This window comes from Natator depressus, chromosome 10, assembly GCF_965152275.1.
Source record: "Natator depressus isolate rNatDep1 chromosome 10, rNatDep2.hap1, whole genome shotgun sequence".
Lineage (NCBI taxonomy): Eukaryota > Metazoa > Chordata > Testudines > Cheloniidae > Natator > Natator depressus.
The window spans coordinates 61001201-61014813 of NC_134243.1; the positions used below are offsets into that span (position 1 = coordinate 61001201).

General features: G+C 39.1%; 1 protein-coding gene across 4 annotated transcripts in view; it reads left to right on the forward strand.

The window, feature by feature from the left end:
• ATOSA (atos homolog A) overlaps positions 1-13613 on the forward strand; it is a 53720-nt gene that overhangs the window by 18813 nt on the left and 21294 nt on the right. For 3 of the 4 annotated variants that reach the window (XM_074966318.1, XM_074966319.1, XM_074966317.1), the window contains exons 2-3: positions 11984-12168; positions 12926-13128. In XM_074966318.1, coding sequence (XP_074822419.1) covers positions 11984-12168; positions 12926-13128 — 388 coding nt within the window. Of the gene's footprint in view, positions 1-9495; positions 9581-11983; positions 12169-12925; positions 13129-13613 lie in introns of those variants that run through there. The other variant, XM_074966320.1, reaches the window with a different exon arrangement.

Genomic DNA, 13613 nt, shown 5'->3' on the forward strand with positions numbered 1-13613 from the left:
TGGTGTAGCGGGGGTACTAAGTCAGGCTTCCTCTCTGTCCTGGCACCGCAGACTGCGCTGCGCCTGGAAGCGGCCAGCAGCAGGTCCGGTTCCTAGGCGGAGGCGCGCAAGCACTGTCCCCCCGCACCCCCCAGCTTCCATGGGCTGCTTCCTGGCCAATGGGAGTGCGGAGCTGGTGCTCAGAGCGGAGGCAGCACATGGAGCCCCGTGGACCCCCCTCCCCACCCCGCCTAGGAGCTGGACCTGCTGCCGGCCACTTCTGGGGCACAGCACGGTGTTTGAACGGATAGGGACTAGCCTGCCTTAGCGGGGCAGCACCCCCGACGGGACTTTTAACGGCGCGGTCGGCAGTGCTGACCAGAGGTGCTGCGACCCAGTGCCATACATTCCATGACTCAGTACTGGGTCACGACCCACAGTATGAAAACACTGTAGTAAAACATTCTCCAAAATATTGCCAATGGCATAAAGATTACCTAATTACATATATTCTTGTTCTGTATGTCAGACTTGATGATGATGTAGAAAGGGCCAGAACTCTGATTTTAAGCAAGTTTTTTGAGTTAAATGTTTATCATCTGCTTAGGAATGAGAAGGAATAGTCCCACTGGTGTAATCTTGTGGCTTGTGTAAGGATATCTATTGTGATTCACTGAGGAGTATTGTTCTAAGAAAGAGTAGTAGAGAAAATTAGAGAAGCCTCAGTGAACCTTGCCATCCTTTTAATTTACCTGACTAATATCTTTCTTTACAAATATTTACCCAAGACACTATTATTGTATCTTGTGAATACAGTACTGCACAAATTTATTCTGTGTGTAGCATAACAGAACCCTATATAAAAAGATACTGCTTGCTGTTAATATCCTTAAAATTCTGTCTCCTGACCATTTTTAAATTAAATCATATATGTACAAAAAAATAAAATTATAGATTAAATTGAGTGAGGATTTAGGGGAGGGGACATCGGTACATAGAAAAAGAAACTCAAATGAGATTTTCCTGACTTCAAAAACTCATTATCCATTGAGGGTGGCTGACAGTGAAAAAGAGGACGGAAGATAAAGTACTGGGAAACCGACTACAAGTGGAATGTTAGTACTTGGCTTAGACAGGTTATTGAGATGTAATAAAAATGAATTTAACCAAGGCAGGAAACAATGGCTACCCCTCAGGTAAGCAGAGCCAATTTAATTTAATTTTTCCCAATAATACATAAATCATGTTGTCATGTAAGAGTTATTATATTATATAAAACTACTCAAAATCATTCTGTAAATGCGCTGCATTTAAAAATGGCACCTATTAACCTAATATCCACTGTTTTGCACATATATAACAACTTAGGATAAGGAAAATATGGTAAAATAGAATCTTTAAAACCCATATTTGGTTTAAGCAGTAGAAATTTTTGGTCCTATGTAATTTTAGTCCTCTTGAATACTAAAATATTTTAAATGCCAATTAAAATGTAATCAGTATATCATAGAAGCTTGTAAAATAGTTATATTATGCCCTGTGACACACACAGTTCTATTATTCTGTAGCCGTTAAAAGACATGTTCTGTGTACTCATACTTCTATAACAGGCGCTCGTGCTTATTTTAAAATAAGCTCCACCCCCCCACCCCCAATTTTTAGGGATGTGTGACACTTTTTCCTTCATTCTCATAACTAAAGCTTCCAAGGCAAATAAAAAATCATGGCCTTGCCAATTTGTCGAAAGTAGAAAGATTTGGTATATTTTGTCCTGAATCATTCATAATTCTACTCCACCAAAACTGAAAGCAGGCCTTGTAGGTGCCTGCTTGAAAGGAACCTTGGGAAGTGGAAAAATTATTTACCTGAGGAGCTTCATGATACCGCACTATCTATTCTTTCATGGGTTTCTCAATTCCTGATGGGCTAATAATATGTCCTACAACATCCTTGGCCTGTGGTTTTCCCAGGATGGAGTAAACTACAAATATTTAAATAAAACTTACTGAAGCTGAATGTAGCCTGAAGGTATGTCTACAGTGCAGTTAAACATCCACAGCTAGCCTGTGTCAGCTGACTTGGACTTGGGCTAAGGGGCTGTTTAATTGGGGTGTAGACATTCAGGCTGGAGCCTGGGCTCTGGGACCTTCCCCACTTGCAGGATCCTAGAACCCAGACTCCAGCCCAAGCACAAATGTCAACAACGCAGTTAAACAGTCCCTTAGCCTGAGCTCTGTGAGCCCAAGTTGGCATGGGTCAACTGCGGGTGTTTAATTGTATTCTAGACATAACCTGAGTGTCTAGTGAGAGGATTTTTTTGGGGTGAAGTCTGTTCTGAGAAGACTCCTGTCCAGAAGGATGTCACAAGATCAATTACAGACTGAAACAAGTTAGGAATAGGTTGAAACACTAGAGAAGGTTTTGGTGGTGGGGGGATGATGGGGAGCCTGGATGAAGGGAAGTTGAATTCAGAAAGATGAAAGTAGCTCTCTTCTCTGAAAATGGGTATTGCAGCAAACAATGGGGTCCATGGTCTACCTAGCTAATTCCCTATGACCTAGTTAATTCTCTGTATTCATTCCTCCTGGTGACTTCAGTACCTCTTGTCGCTAGTTCTTTTCTAACAACTTCTCAGTGAAGGAACTCTCTGAGAAACTGTTACCTCTGACTGTGCCACAAAGGCTGCCTCAGTATTGCTCAAGGGATTTGAGTCTCTTATCTCATACTTAACCTGAATACTATCTGTCTGCTTAGTGTCCTTTCTCTAATGAATGGTCTATTGGAGAAAAAAAACTTGCCTTTTTTGGTGACAGACACTCTGAAGCACAAATGTCCTCTTTTCTTCTCCTTTCAAGAACTTCCTTTTAACAGTTTTTTTTAAAGGTTTTTATAAACAGTGCTACTGCACTGTCATCTTGTTTCCCTCCCCCTATTTTTATCTTGTAAGTATGTTGAGAGAAAGCAGCTCAGCAGCTTTAGTAAGTGCCTGGTGAAGTAACACAATGCCCCTAACAGACAAATATAACAATGCTGGGAAAGAACTGTGGGCTTGGTACTGCATCAGTGCCAACATCACTTTTTTTTAAAGTGAACGTCAAGAAACTCTGAAGGTGTCTGTTGACTAGGGGGTGGTCAATACACAGTTGACTTGAAGGACATTAAAGAGCAAGTCTTCAAATGTACCAAGATATGATTCCTGTGGTGGATGCCTTGCTGCATATGTGTCAAGAAAAATCTGAATAGTGTGCTTGGACATCTTTAAAGCATTTAGCTGTACAGTATCCTCCTTGTTGGAACCAATGGAAAGCATCAAGCTATCTAGTCTTATTGTGATGTTGTGGTGCTTTCCCCTCTGGACCATCACATTACCTCAGCTGCATCCTAGATATTCATATGTACATGTTGCATCTTACTGATTGAGGCATTATCTCAGCAGAACCAGCTCAAGGTCACAGGTATCATGTGTCCAAGTATACGGCATCAGTCCTAGCATCCTAGTTACTGGTGCCTCAATGTACTTTACACCAGTTCTTGGAACACTAATAATGCCTTAACTAATGATGCCATCCACATTGGTCATCTCAGTGCAGTTGGAGTTAGCATACTTGTCATCCTGATTCCCACCTGAAACAAAAGGGATGATGGGGGTAAGAACTTCTAGTCACATGTATGTATGAGTCACAAGTCTTCTGACACTTGTGAACTTTTTGGGAAGTGTGGTCAGCAATAAACTAAATTCTCTCTGTGGAATCTGAGCTTGATTTATCATTGTGATGACTGAGCACTTGTTTACTTTGTAGACCCCCAAATGTCCTGCATTGAAATCCTAGTTTACATTGAGTTGCACCTCTGCTGCAGGAGATTAGTGGGGAAACCTAACGCCCCTTGAGTCTGGTGCGTGAGATAGCTATAGGCAGTCAAGACTCACAGCTGAGCATCCCTGCACTGTGATCCCGTACTCTGGAATGGAAAATGTATTAACCCTCCATTCTTGCTTCCCACATAAGGAGTTACCAGTTCAAGTGAATAGGTACCAGACCACCCTTTAGAGGGTGGCTTGTTCATGCTTGGATTTATCTTCTTCCCCAAAACTATAAAGTGATAAATTATAAAAGCCTTTTGGTGATGGCCTAGCAAGAGGATGCCTTTGACGTGATGTAGCTGCCTCCAAAATAGGCGATTTATTGCAAGTGTCTGGCCTTCAACAGGAGCTACTTTAAAAGCTTGTTATGACAAAATAAACTTGTTTTGTGGAGTAAGTGAAGGCTAATCTTATGAAGACTAAAAAGAATAAAGAATAAATAACATTCTGTTATCTTTGTTCCATTATCTGTCCTATCATGGTGAGGAGAGAGGGAAAAACAGAACTTGGCCCACCCTTCCAGGACCAGACTAAAGGACACTTGGTACTTAAAGACTTGGGACATTGGCATTGAGTATCAACTGAGACAGAAGGGTTTCAGCTCCAAAATTCTAAGCTTTGAAAACCTCAGTTTTTATGTGCATACAGCCAATAGGCCAGCATATACCTTGGATCTTGTAGGAGGAATGTAAAGGGTTAACATCCCTGGTTATATCATATATAGGTCTGGGGCTTTTGTGTTGTCAAGCAAGGCTACAAAATTTCCATCAGAGAAGTATCTCCAAATTGCCCATATGAAGATGCTTTCCATATCTGCGTTATCCAGAAGAGACTGCAAAAAATCAGTAAATGTCATAAAACTCAGATGTTTTGTTTCAGGTACTTCCTCATATCTAGAAACACAGAAGGGCTGAGGTCTGTTATGGACTTCAGCTATCTCAACTGCCATAATATTCAAAATGATGTCTTTGTGAACAACTCTGCTTCTTTGAAAAGATGACAACTGGTTAAGTTTGTGTGTACTGAAACTTGAGTTCAGTTTGCTTGGTGGGAAAGGAAAATGCTATTGGACACAATAATAGCCCAGTTTCTTTTGAGTAGAATGACTATCTGCCCACAGAAATGCATTTTCACACTTGTCTTTCCCTCTAACAGCCAAGGTCCTAACCAAGTTGGAGAGACAAGTTCTACAATATTAATAGCTCTTTAATGGCAGAGGCAAATGTGGGTCCCGCTCATGCCGGTATTGGCGGTATCCAGTTCCATCAGGCTGAAATCTTATGTATGATCAAACAGAACCAGGTAGCCTCTCTGCATGCTGACCTAGGATCCCCTTTCCCTATCAGAATGGCACAACTGAAAGCATGCATCGTTTCAGTGAAGTCTGTTGAATTGAGTGTGTGTGTTTAAAGGCAAAGGAAACAGCTAGAAGAGAAAACGGTAAAGAAACTTCAAGAGGGCATGGATATGGGTTTCTAAAGCCCTTATAAGTTTTCTTTCCTTAGGACTTTACTGGAGAAAGACCTTTATCTTACCAGAAGATAACTACCAATTTCAGTGGCAAAGGTTTGTAAAACGTAATGAGAAGGCCCATAGGAATTCATATTACCTACCCCAAATGAAAACTACTTGCTTATCATTTCTCTTTGTCAGTCTAGGTAAAAGGAATTCTCCCTTAAGATTTATCTGGCAACTATTTTTGACACTGTATGAGTATATTAAAGTTCCTCTATAGCCTCTAGTGTAATGATCAGATGGGAATTTGAAGAAAACCCATTAAAATCCCTTTTTCTTGTGGGGTAGTAATGCCATCCGTACTAAGCCACTTTACCACCCAAAAATGTGAGTTTCTAAAATGAAAACTAATGCTCGTAGTGATAGTGTGTTCAGTTTGCAGAGTTAGTAAGAGTCAGGTCTTAGTTACTGATTTACCTTTATGCTTTTTCATAAGAATAAGGTAGTGTAGTACACTTGATCCTAAATTCCTTCCAAAGGTGGTGGTTTAATCTAACTTAAGTAGCCACTCTGCAAGTGTTCTTTCCACATGCCTGTCCAGAAAGGCTGTTCTCTGTAAGCTTTAAAATGAAAAGGTCCCAGAGCTGTTATTTGAAAGGGAGCAAAGCCTTTAATGTCTATCTTGCTCTTCCTCCCCTCTTTTTGCCCCTGTGTTACTAGTTCTTGTATGCAAGAGAACCATGTCTAAATAGCTGTCTGATGGCATTGTTTGTTGTTCCTTATGAGGTCTGCAACTGCAAGGTTATGTTAAGGAACATTTATTTGGAGGAATGTCTGCTTGTGTAGCTGAGTTCAGATTAGCTCCCAGGAAGAGATTTGAAGGGCAGCCATGTGGACTGACTAAATTTTATTAGAAGTGATTGAGTTCAGTATCTGTTGTGATTCTAGCTTGTCTTATCAATGTTTCCAAATTGGAAGAGGAAATTCTTTTTACATCTGGTATTTTTAAGGATATTTTTATGCTCTTTTACACCCTTTGCTCTTGTTTTGGTTATCTAATTATGCCACTCATATATTGTCAAGGTGGTTTCTCCTTCTGAGGAGCCTGAAACTAAAGGTATCCTCAGGGTCCAGGTGCAGAATACATCAAATATATGATGGTCTATGGAGATTTCACGAACCTCCAAGAATAAGGTTCTGCTGTGAACTCAAGCCTTATGGGGCAGAAGAGGGGGAAGGAATTTCCTAGAATTCTTGTTATCAGATGGTGTGCAGTTACAGCAGATCCTTGTCTACCTTCCCCACAAAGTTGAAGAGGTATAATCTTTTATTCTACTTCTGTTTCACACTCTGATATTGGAATGAACCATTGGAAATGCTGTGGTCACCAGAGCTTCTTATAGAGCAGGCACGTAACATCATATTGTCTGTTAGCCAAAGACTTTACTCTCTCTGGTCATGTTAATGGAGTATGGACCTAGAGTGTGGGTCTGCTGTGAATATACTTGTAATTCTATTTCTCTTGAAGTGAAGTAATCTTTTTACACCAATCCAGGTTTCTACACTTTGACAATGTACACTCTCTTGACAACAAACAATTGGCACCATGAAATCTTGGAAGACTGTTCTAATTGTAACCCAGTTCAAATCAGTCATGAATTTATAACCAGGTAGAGACATTTCAACTGATTACAAAAGATATTGTTCACTTTATGGGTATACAACAGCTTTCTGCTTTCACAGTTCTGTGTATGCCTGCACCTACTATGTTGCTTAACTATATTGATATCATTGCTGTTTGAGGGGAAACATGGATGGGTAGTCAATGGTGTATCTGTAGGGGATGGAGTATCCAAAGGATATGGATCAGTACTGCAGCATATGGGGAAGTGCTCTCTGAGAATATCCTACCACACACGTAGCAGGAGGAGAAAGAAGGACTGACGGTGGTTACACAAACAGGTATAAACATAGTGTGTTTTGTCTACACTTTTTAAAAAAAATATATGCCAAACTGGATACAGGAAGATAACTATGTGCCAGTGTAGACCTGGCACGGGCTGAAATTAGCTGACCTAGTTACTGTCAGAATCTTAATCGTGGAGTGTGCAGGTACAAACACAACTTAAAGCCATTTATGCTAGTAATCAGTTGCAAATTCTGTAAGATGGAGGTGGACATGGCCTAAGAGTTTGATCCTTAGAGGTACTGGTCAATGCAGGAGAATTCATTGGTGCTCTACAGCTTCTTTGTGCTATTTACACAGCTCAGAGGGGCAACAAAGTCACTGCAAGGCCCTGCAATAATATCCCAGGCACAGGGGCCCCCCTTACTGGTGCTGAGATGGCTTTGGGTCCTTCCTGCAAAAGCTACCAGTGCATGGGGCTTCTTGGGATAGGCAGGAGATGTCAAAAGGATAGGAATATGTGTGGCTAGAATGATACTGTGCTTGAGCTATTTCCTGAATGTGCAAGATCTGTGGGGCAAGGAGCATCTGGGTGCAAGTTAAGGCAGGCTTAGGGCTGTGCTGAACTATGCTGGAAAGTGAAACCGCCTCAGATTACCTGAGGATAGGGGAAGCAATTTCTTTCCTTCTTAGTTCTTGCAACCAGGCTTTGTTTCTTTCAGGACTGATTCATACAGAAGACATTTCAACAGTTTTTCTAGCTAAACACTAACGTGTTGTGTTTATAAGTGTGTCTTTCCACCCTTGTCCTCAATTACATCAGCTTGCATCAGCTGGCTGGTCTGTGCGTAGGAACAATTACCACACTCTTCAGTGTCTATAGTCTTGGCTTTTTTCTTCTGTATAAAGCCATTAAAAGTTCTTATGTACTAAGGAAATCAAATGGCACTAAAGAAATCAATGTGCCAAACCCATTCTAATATAAAATTAAGATATTTATCACAAATTACTTTTTTTTAAAAAAAAAAGCATGTCTGTAAAACATAAGATCAAATATGTCTGCAGTCTGTCACGTAACATTAATAGTACAATATAACAATTTGCCCTGTCTTTTTATGCTTTTTTCATTAAAAGGGTAGTATTTAATGCAGCTACTTTAGTGTTGGTACTGGTATTCAAAGAATATAATGGTTGTCTTTTGATTTTATGCAGTTTTAATACTGAAGTGGCACAGTGTTTGTTGTAATTACATTAATGCAAATACTATGTATCTGGCCATTTGCGTTTCCCTACTCCTCCTCACCTCCTACTTAACTGTGATGGGAGTGGAAATCTTAAATTGGTGGAGTAGAAAGTGAGGCAAAATTTGGCAACTTTTTTTGTTTTAATCGTCTGTATTGGAAAAGTCCTGAGAGTTCTAGATTTATTTTAAGAACTCAAATAGTGTTAAACAGGATTTGAACATAAAGGGTTCCTTAACCAGATCTTTATAAAACTTTGCATACAGTAATTATATGGAACTTCAGTTACATTTTCAGAAAGGTACGGTAACCTCCTCTGTATGCATAGGAGATCTTTCTTTCCCCTTCCACTTCTCCACTAAGTATTAAACTTCAGTTTATTTGCCTTTTAAAATAAAACATACTATAGGTAGATGTTAGGAATAGTTGAATGCTTATGCTCTTCATTGCCAGTAATGTTCTTAAATATCTTAGACTTATTCTGTTAAGATCAATACATATTTTAAGGAAACCTCTGATAATATCACTTAGGGATTCTGGATTTTGATTTCCAAGTACTTATTTCAGACCTAGTTTCTTTTTTTACTCACTGTTTTGGTCTCACACTTGAATGTGTTCACACTATATGTGGTTCATTAGATCAGTTTTTACTATAGCATGAAACCACACTAATATTACAAATTGTAAAATACTTTCTAAGCACTCAGCTTTTAATGCCAGAACAGGGACCCGTATGATCCCATAGTGTGATGTCCTGTGTAACACAGGCCCTAGAATTCACTCAGTAATTAGTGCATTAAGCCTGATCATCTGTGGTTGAACTAGACTAGAGCATGTGTGTTTAGAAAGACATCCGGTCTTAAAAGTTCAAGTGAGGGAGTCTACTATCTCCTCCAATAAGCTGTTATAGTGATTAATAAGGCACACAGTTTTAACAGTGAGAGTAATTTCCAGTCTGAATGTTTCTAGCCTCAGTTTTCAGCCATTGGATCTTGTTATTTTTTCTGCTGTAATAAATTGCCTGTGGTATCAGATATGTTCTTCCTGTGTAGGTACTTGTAGATCATTATCAAGGCACCTCTTAACCTTCTCTTCAAGAGTCGATGTACTGTAGATCCTTTGGTCTCTCATTTTAAGGTAGGTTTTCCAGACTTCGAATCATTCTTGCAGTGTTTTTCTGAGCCCTCTCCAAGTTGTCAACTTTTTTTTTGAAGTGTGGATGCCAAAATTGGAAACCAGTATTCCAGTAGTGACTTCACCAGTGCCATATACGTTGGTGATATTACCTCACCCCTCTTTGTGCATGCAAGGTTTGTGATGGCCCTTTTAGCCACAGCATTGTACTGGGGAATCGTTTTTTATTTACCTATCATGACATCTGTGACAGAGTCTCTGTTTTCAAGTTCATAATCCCCTATCCTGTAAGTATGACTTACATTCTTTGTTTATGTATGTATGACCTTGTATTTGATTGAATCAAATGCATGTTGTTGAATGTCCCCAGTTTACTAAACAATCCAGGTCACTTGGTGTAAGTAACCTGTTATCAATATTTACTACTCCACTAATCATTTTCATTTACAGATGTTGTTAAAAATTGCTGATATCTTCTGACAGATAAAAGACCACTTGCTGATGGTATGCATACCATGCTCTGTTCCTTTCATTCATAGGCAAAAAATGCATGTGCAAAAAGTGTAGTGGCATAATAGTTTGGACAAAAGCGCACTTACAAGGAGCTAGTTATATATATTTACCCAGTCTGCACATGCTGTTTGTAGTAATTGCACACGTAAGCATGAGTGTTTGTCTGGAACTCTCAGGCCTCTGTTTGAAGACGATAATTTCAGAGCACCCGTGACAATCTGGCAAATTGAGTGATAACTACAGTTGTTTATTGTGACTGACACTTTATGCATTTGAACTACAGTACTTCATGCTCACTTTACATTTGTAGCAACAAAGTTAGGGGAAGAGGGAAAATGTAATATATAAAAGTCTTCTGGTGTACAATGATTTGGGTATGATAGGGAGGACAATCCATTTAATTGACATTACTTTTTTATATAGCTTATATATATATATATAAATGAAAGACATTGAAACAAAATAAAAAGCTATGGGGTAGGGATCTCAAATGTATAAACATTTGGAAATGTTATTTTATACATAATTATTTTCTGGGAAATCTGTCACAAGAGTCTACATGATTTACCCTGCAAAAATCCTCATAAGTAGTTGAGTTTGTGTTTCCATTTTTCATCATAAGTAGCATACCTTTTTATTTCCAGCCACTGAGAGCCCTTGCTAATTCTCTAAAATAGCTACTTGGATTTAGTTCCTCTTCTGCACCCACAACAGGGTCTTATAGCCTGCCACGATTGGGTCAGCACCCATGATTTAGAGGCTAGACAATAAGAAATAGATTGTTTCAGTTTTGTACATTTGTGACAATCCCCATATTTTCTGTATTCTTCTCCCCACCTGATGGGGTACAGCCTTGGCTTTCCATCATAAGTTTTTTTTAATCATGTCCTCCATGGAGCCTTCGTAAGCCGAAAACAGAAACTATATTTATACTCTTGCAGAGCTCTTGTTTCTGAAATAAAATTTTTGATATATTGGGTGCCTTTTTTAGTTTGGGGCACACCACCCAGAAATGTTCTTACATACTTCAAATCAAAGACAGAAAATGACACTGGGTCTAGGCATTGGTATAGTCAATCTTGGACTACTGCTTGATTGAAGCAATGAAGGTTGCTTAGAGTAGGCAGACCAGGCATTGTCTGCTCTGTTTGATACAGTACAATTTTTACTTGCTGTTGTAAGATACTAACTTTTACATGCTAGTTCTACATACGCATTTGCAGCTGTCTCGTCCTTTCTGGAACAAGGGACCAGTATCAGTTGCAATCATATCTCGCAAAATACTAGAGCTGTAAATGCTTTAACAGAACAGTAAAGACACATTTGAAACCAGTGTTTTTTTGGAAAGAGAATGTTTTGATCTTTGTAATACACATGAAGTAAGATGTTTGGATTCTCAGGATTTCTCTCACCTGTACTAGAGATACTTTAGTCCCATAATGACTGGTTTCAGAGTAGCAGCCGTGTTAGTCTGTATTCGCAAAAAGAAAAGGAGTACTAGTGGCACCTGAGACTAGTACCACTAGTACTCCTTTTCTTTTAGTCCCATAAAATCCCTTGGCACTGAGCATAGGGTACTTTTAAGGTTTAAGATTGCCCATATACTCCTCGACAAATTTTAAACATTTCTACATTACTTTGTGATGGATGGATTGGTGAGGGGAATGGACTAAATGAGCAGCATGTAGGAATCCAGCAGATTAGAGGCAACAAAATATTTACCATGTAACTTCATACTGAATATTGTAGCTGAAACGGGGTGGTTCTTTCATTTAAACAAGTTAGAGGTGTAACACTCTTCACCTGTGATGGTTTTTTTATTTTTTTTTGTTTTACAAATCTGTCTTTAACTTCTACTAATGAGGATTTTTTTGTCTCTTTGTGGAATGACAGATACTTTAGATGAATACTTTGAATATGAAGCTGAGGAATTCCTGGTTTCCCTGGCCTTGTTGATTACTGAAGGTCGAACACCAGAATTTTCTGTAAAGGGTAGAACAGAGGGTTTCCATTGCCCTCCAGCACAGTCAAGTCAACCACTAACATCTAAGCATGAATGCACCGACAAATTGGCCCAGGTATGACAATATCAGTACACGATAAATACCATGGGGTATTTATGGGGAATCCATGGAATCTTCAACTTGTGTGAATTGTCATGCTATAGAAGTCATTTGCAAATGAACATAACATGTACTTGTGTTCTTATACCGTTCTTCTTCTTTGTAGTAGAATGGTATCAAGTTTTTTATTGTATAGAACCATAATTTGCATTAATGGGATTTTTGAGAAAATGTAGACTTTTCCCTAATTTTTGTTGCATTTCTAGATAATCTTGGACATTTATTTTTCTGTTTTGCTCATTGGTGTGTGGTTAGGGGGAGTTGGTACAGAAAGGTTGGGGCTCTTCAATTCCTAAATAAGAGATGTTGATCCAGAACTCTGTAAACTTGCACCCCTGGCCATGCAGGAGAATTGCTCCGGCCCAAAGATTCTAACAACTCTAACAGGATATTAGACCGCAGAAGGGGGGACTTATAGAGATTGAAAGAAGAACAAGTAGCAGAGTACAGTTGGTGGGAAGCTCCTCTATATGATCTCGCTTTTCCCCACAAATTCTCTGAATTGCCACATTAGTGCTTTATTATATCTTGCCTTGGTAATGGCTCTGCAGCCTTCTTTGTGATTTGAAAAACTCAGATGTGTTTTCCTGGATTGGGCCCTTAATGCTTTCACATTTTTTTGAATGTGCTCTTAAAGCTGATTTTAAATCTAACTAGTATTGTGGTGCTTTTTCTTTTTTTTTCTTTCTTTTTTTTTTTTTTTTTTTTTAAGTGTCGTCAAGCCAGACGAACCAGGTCTGAGGTTATGCTACTGTGGAAAAATAATATTCCTATCATGATAGAAGTGATGCTACTTCCAGACTGTTGCTATAGTGATGAAGGGCCCACCACAGAAGGGAGTGATTTAAATGATCCTGCAATCAAACAAGATGCATTGCTGTTAGAAAGGTGGATTTTGGAGCCAGTTCCCCGACAGTAAGTTTGGGTGTGGAGGTTAGTTAATAATATAAGGTGACTGGATTCTTGCAGGGCAACTGACTGGTTTAGTAACTTGGATTTGAATCCCAGATTATTATTGCTGTTCTTAGAAAATAATTGTATTCTAGTACAAAATTTGGGCTTGATTTTCCACAGCCTAGCACTTTGTGTAATCACCTGAGTAATGTGGGTGTAAAGTTTAACTAAGAATGGTATCATTTTGCACTCACTTTGAAGACATATAGATATTCTCCAGGACCCATGACTTTTTTAGGATGCTAGATATACTTCATTAGGACATAAGTCTCCTTTCGTCACAAAGTTCACCAGAAATAATATTGTTTTGTTTCTGGCACTTTGAAAGCAAATTTATTTTCAGTCATTTTAATGCAGGTTGTTTTGATAATGCATAGTGTCTTTGTGTATCTTTTTATAAATTGTGCATTGAACCATAATTTCCTGCAGGATGTTTAGAAAATGTG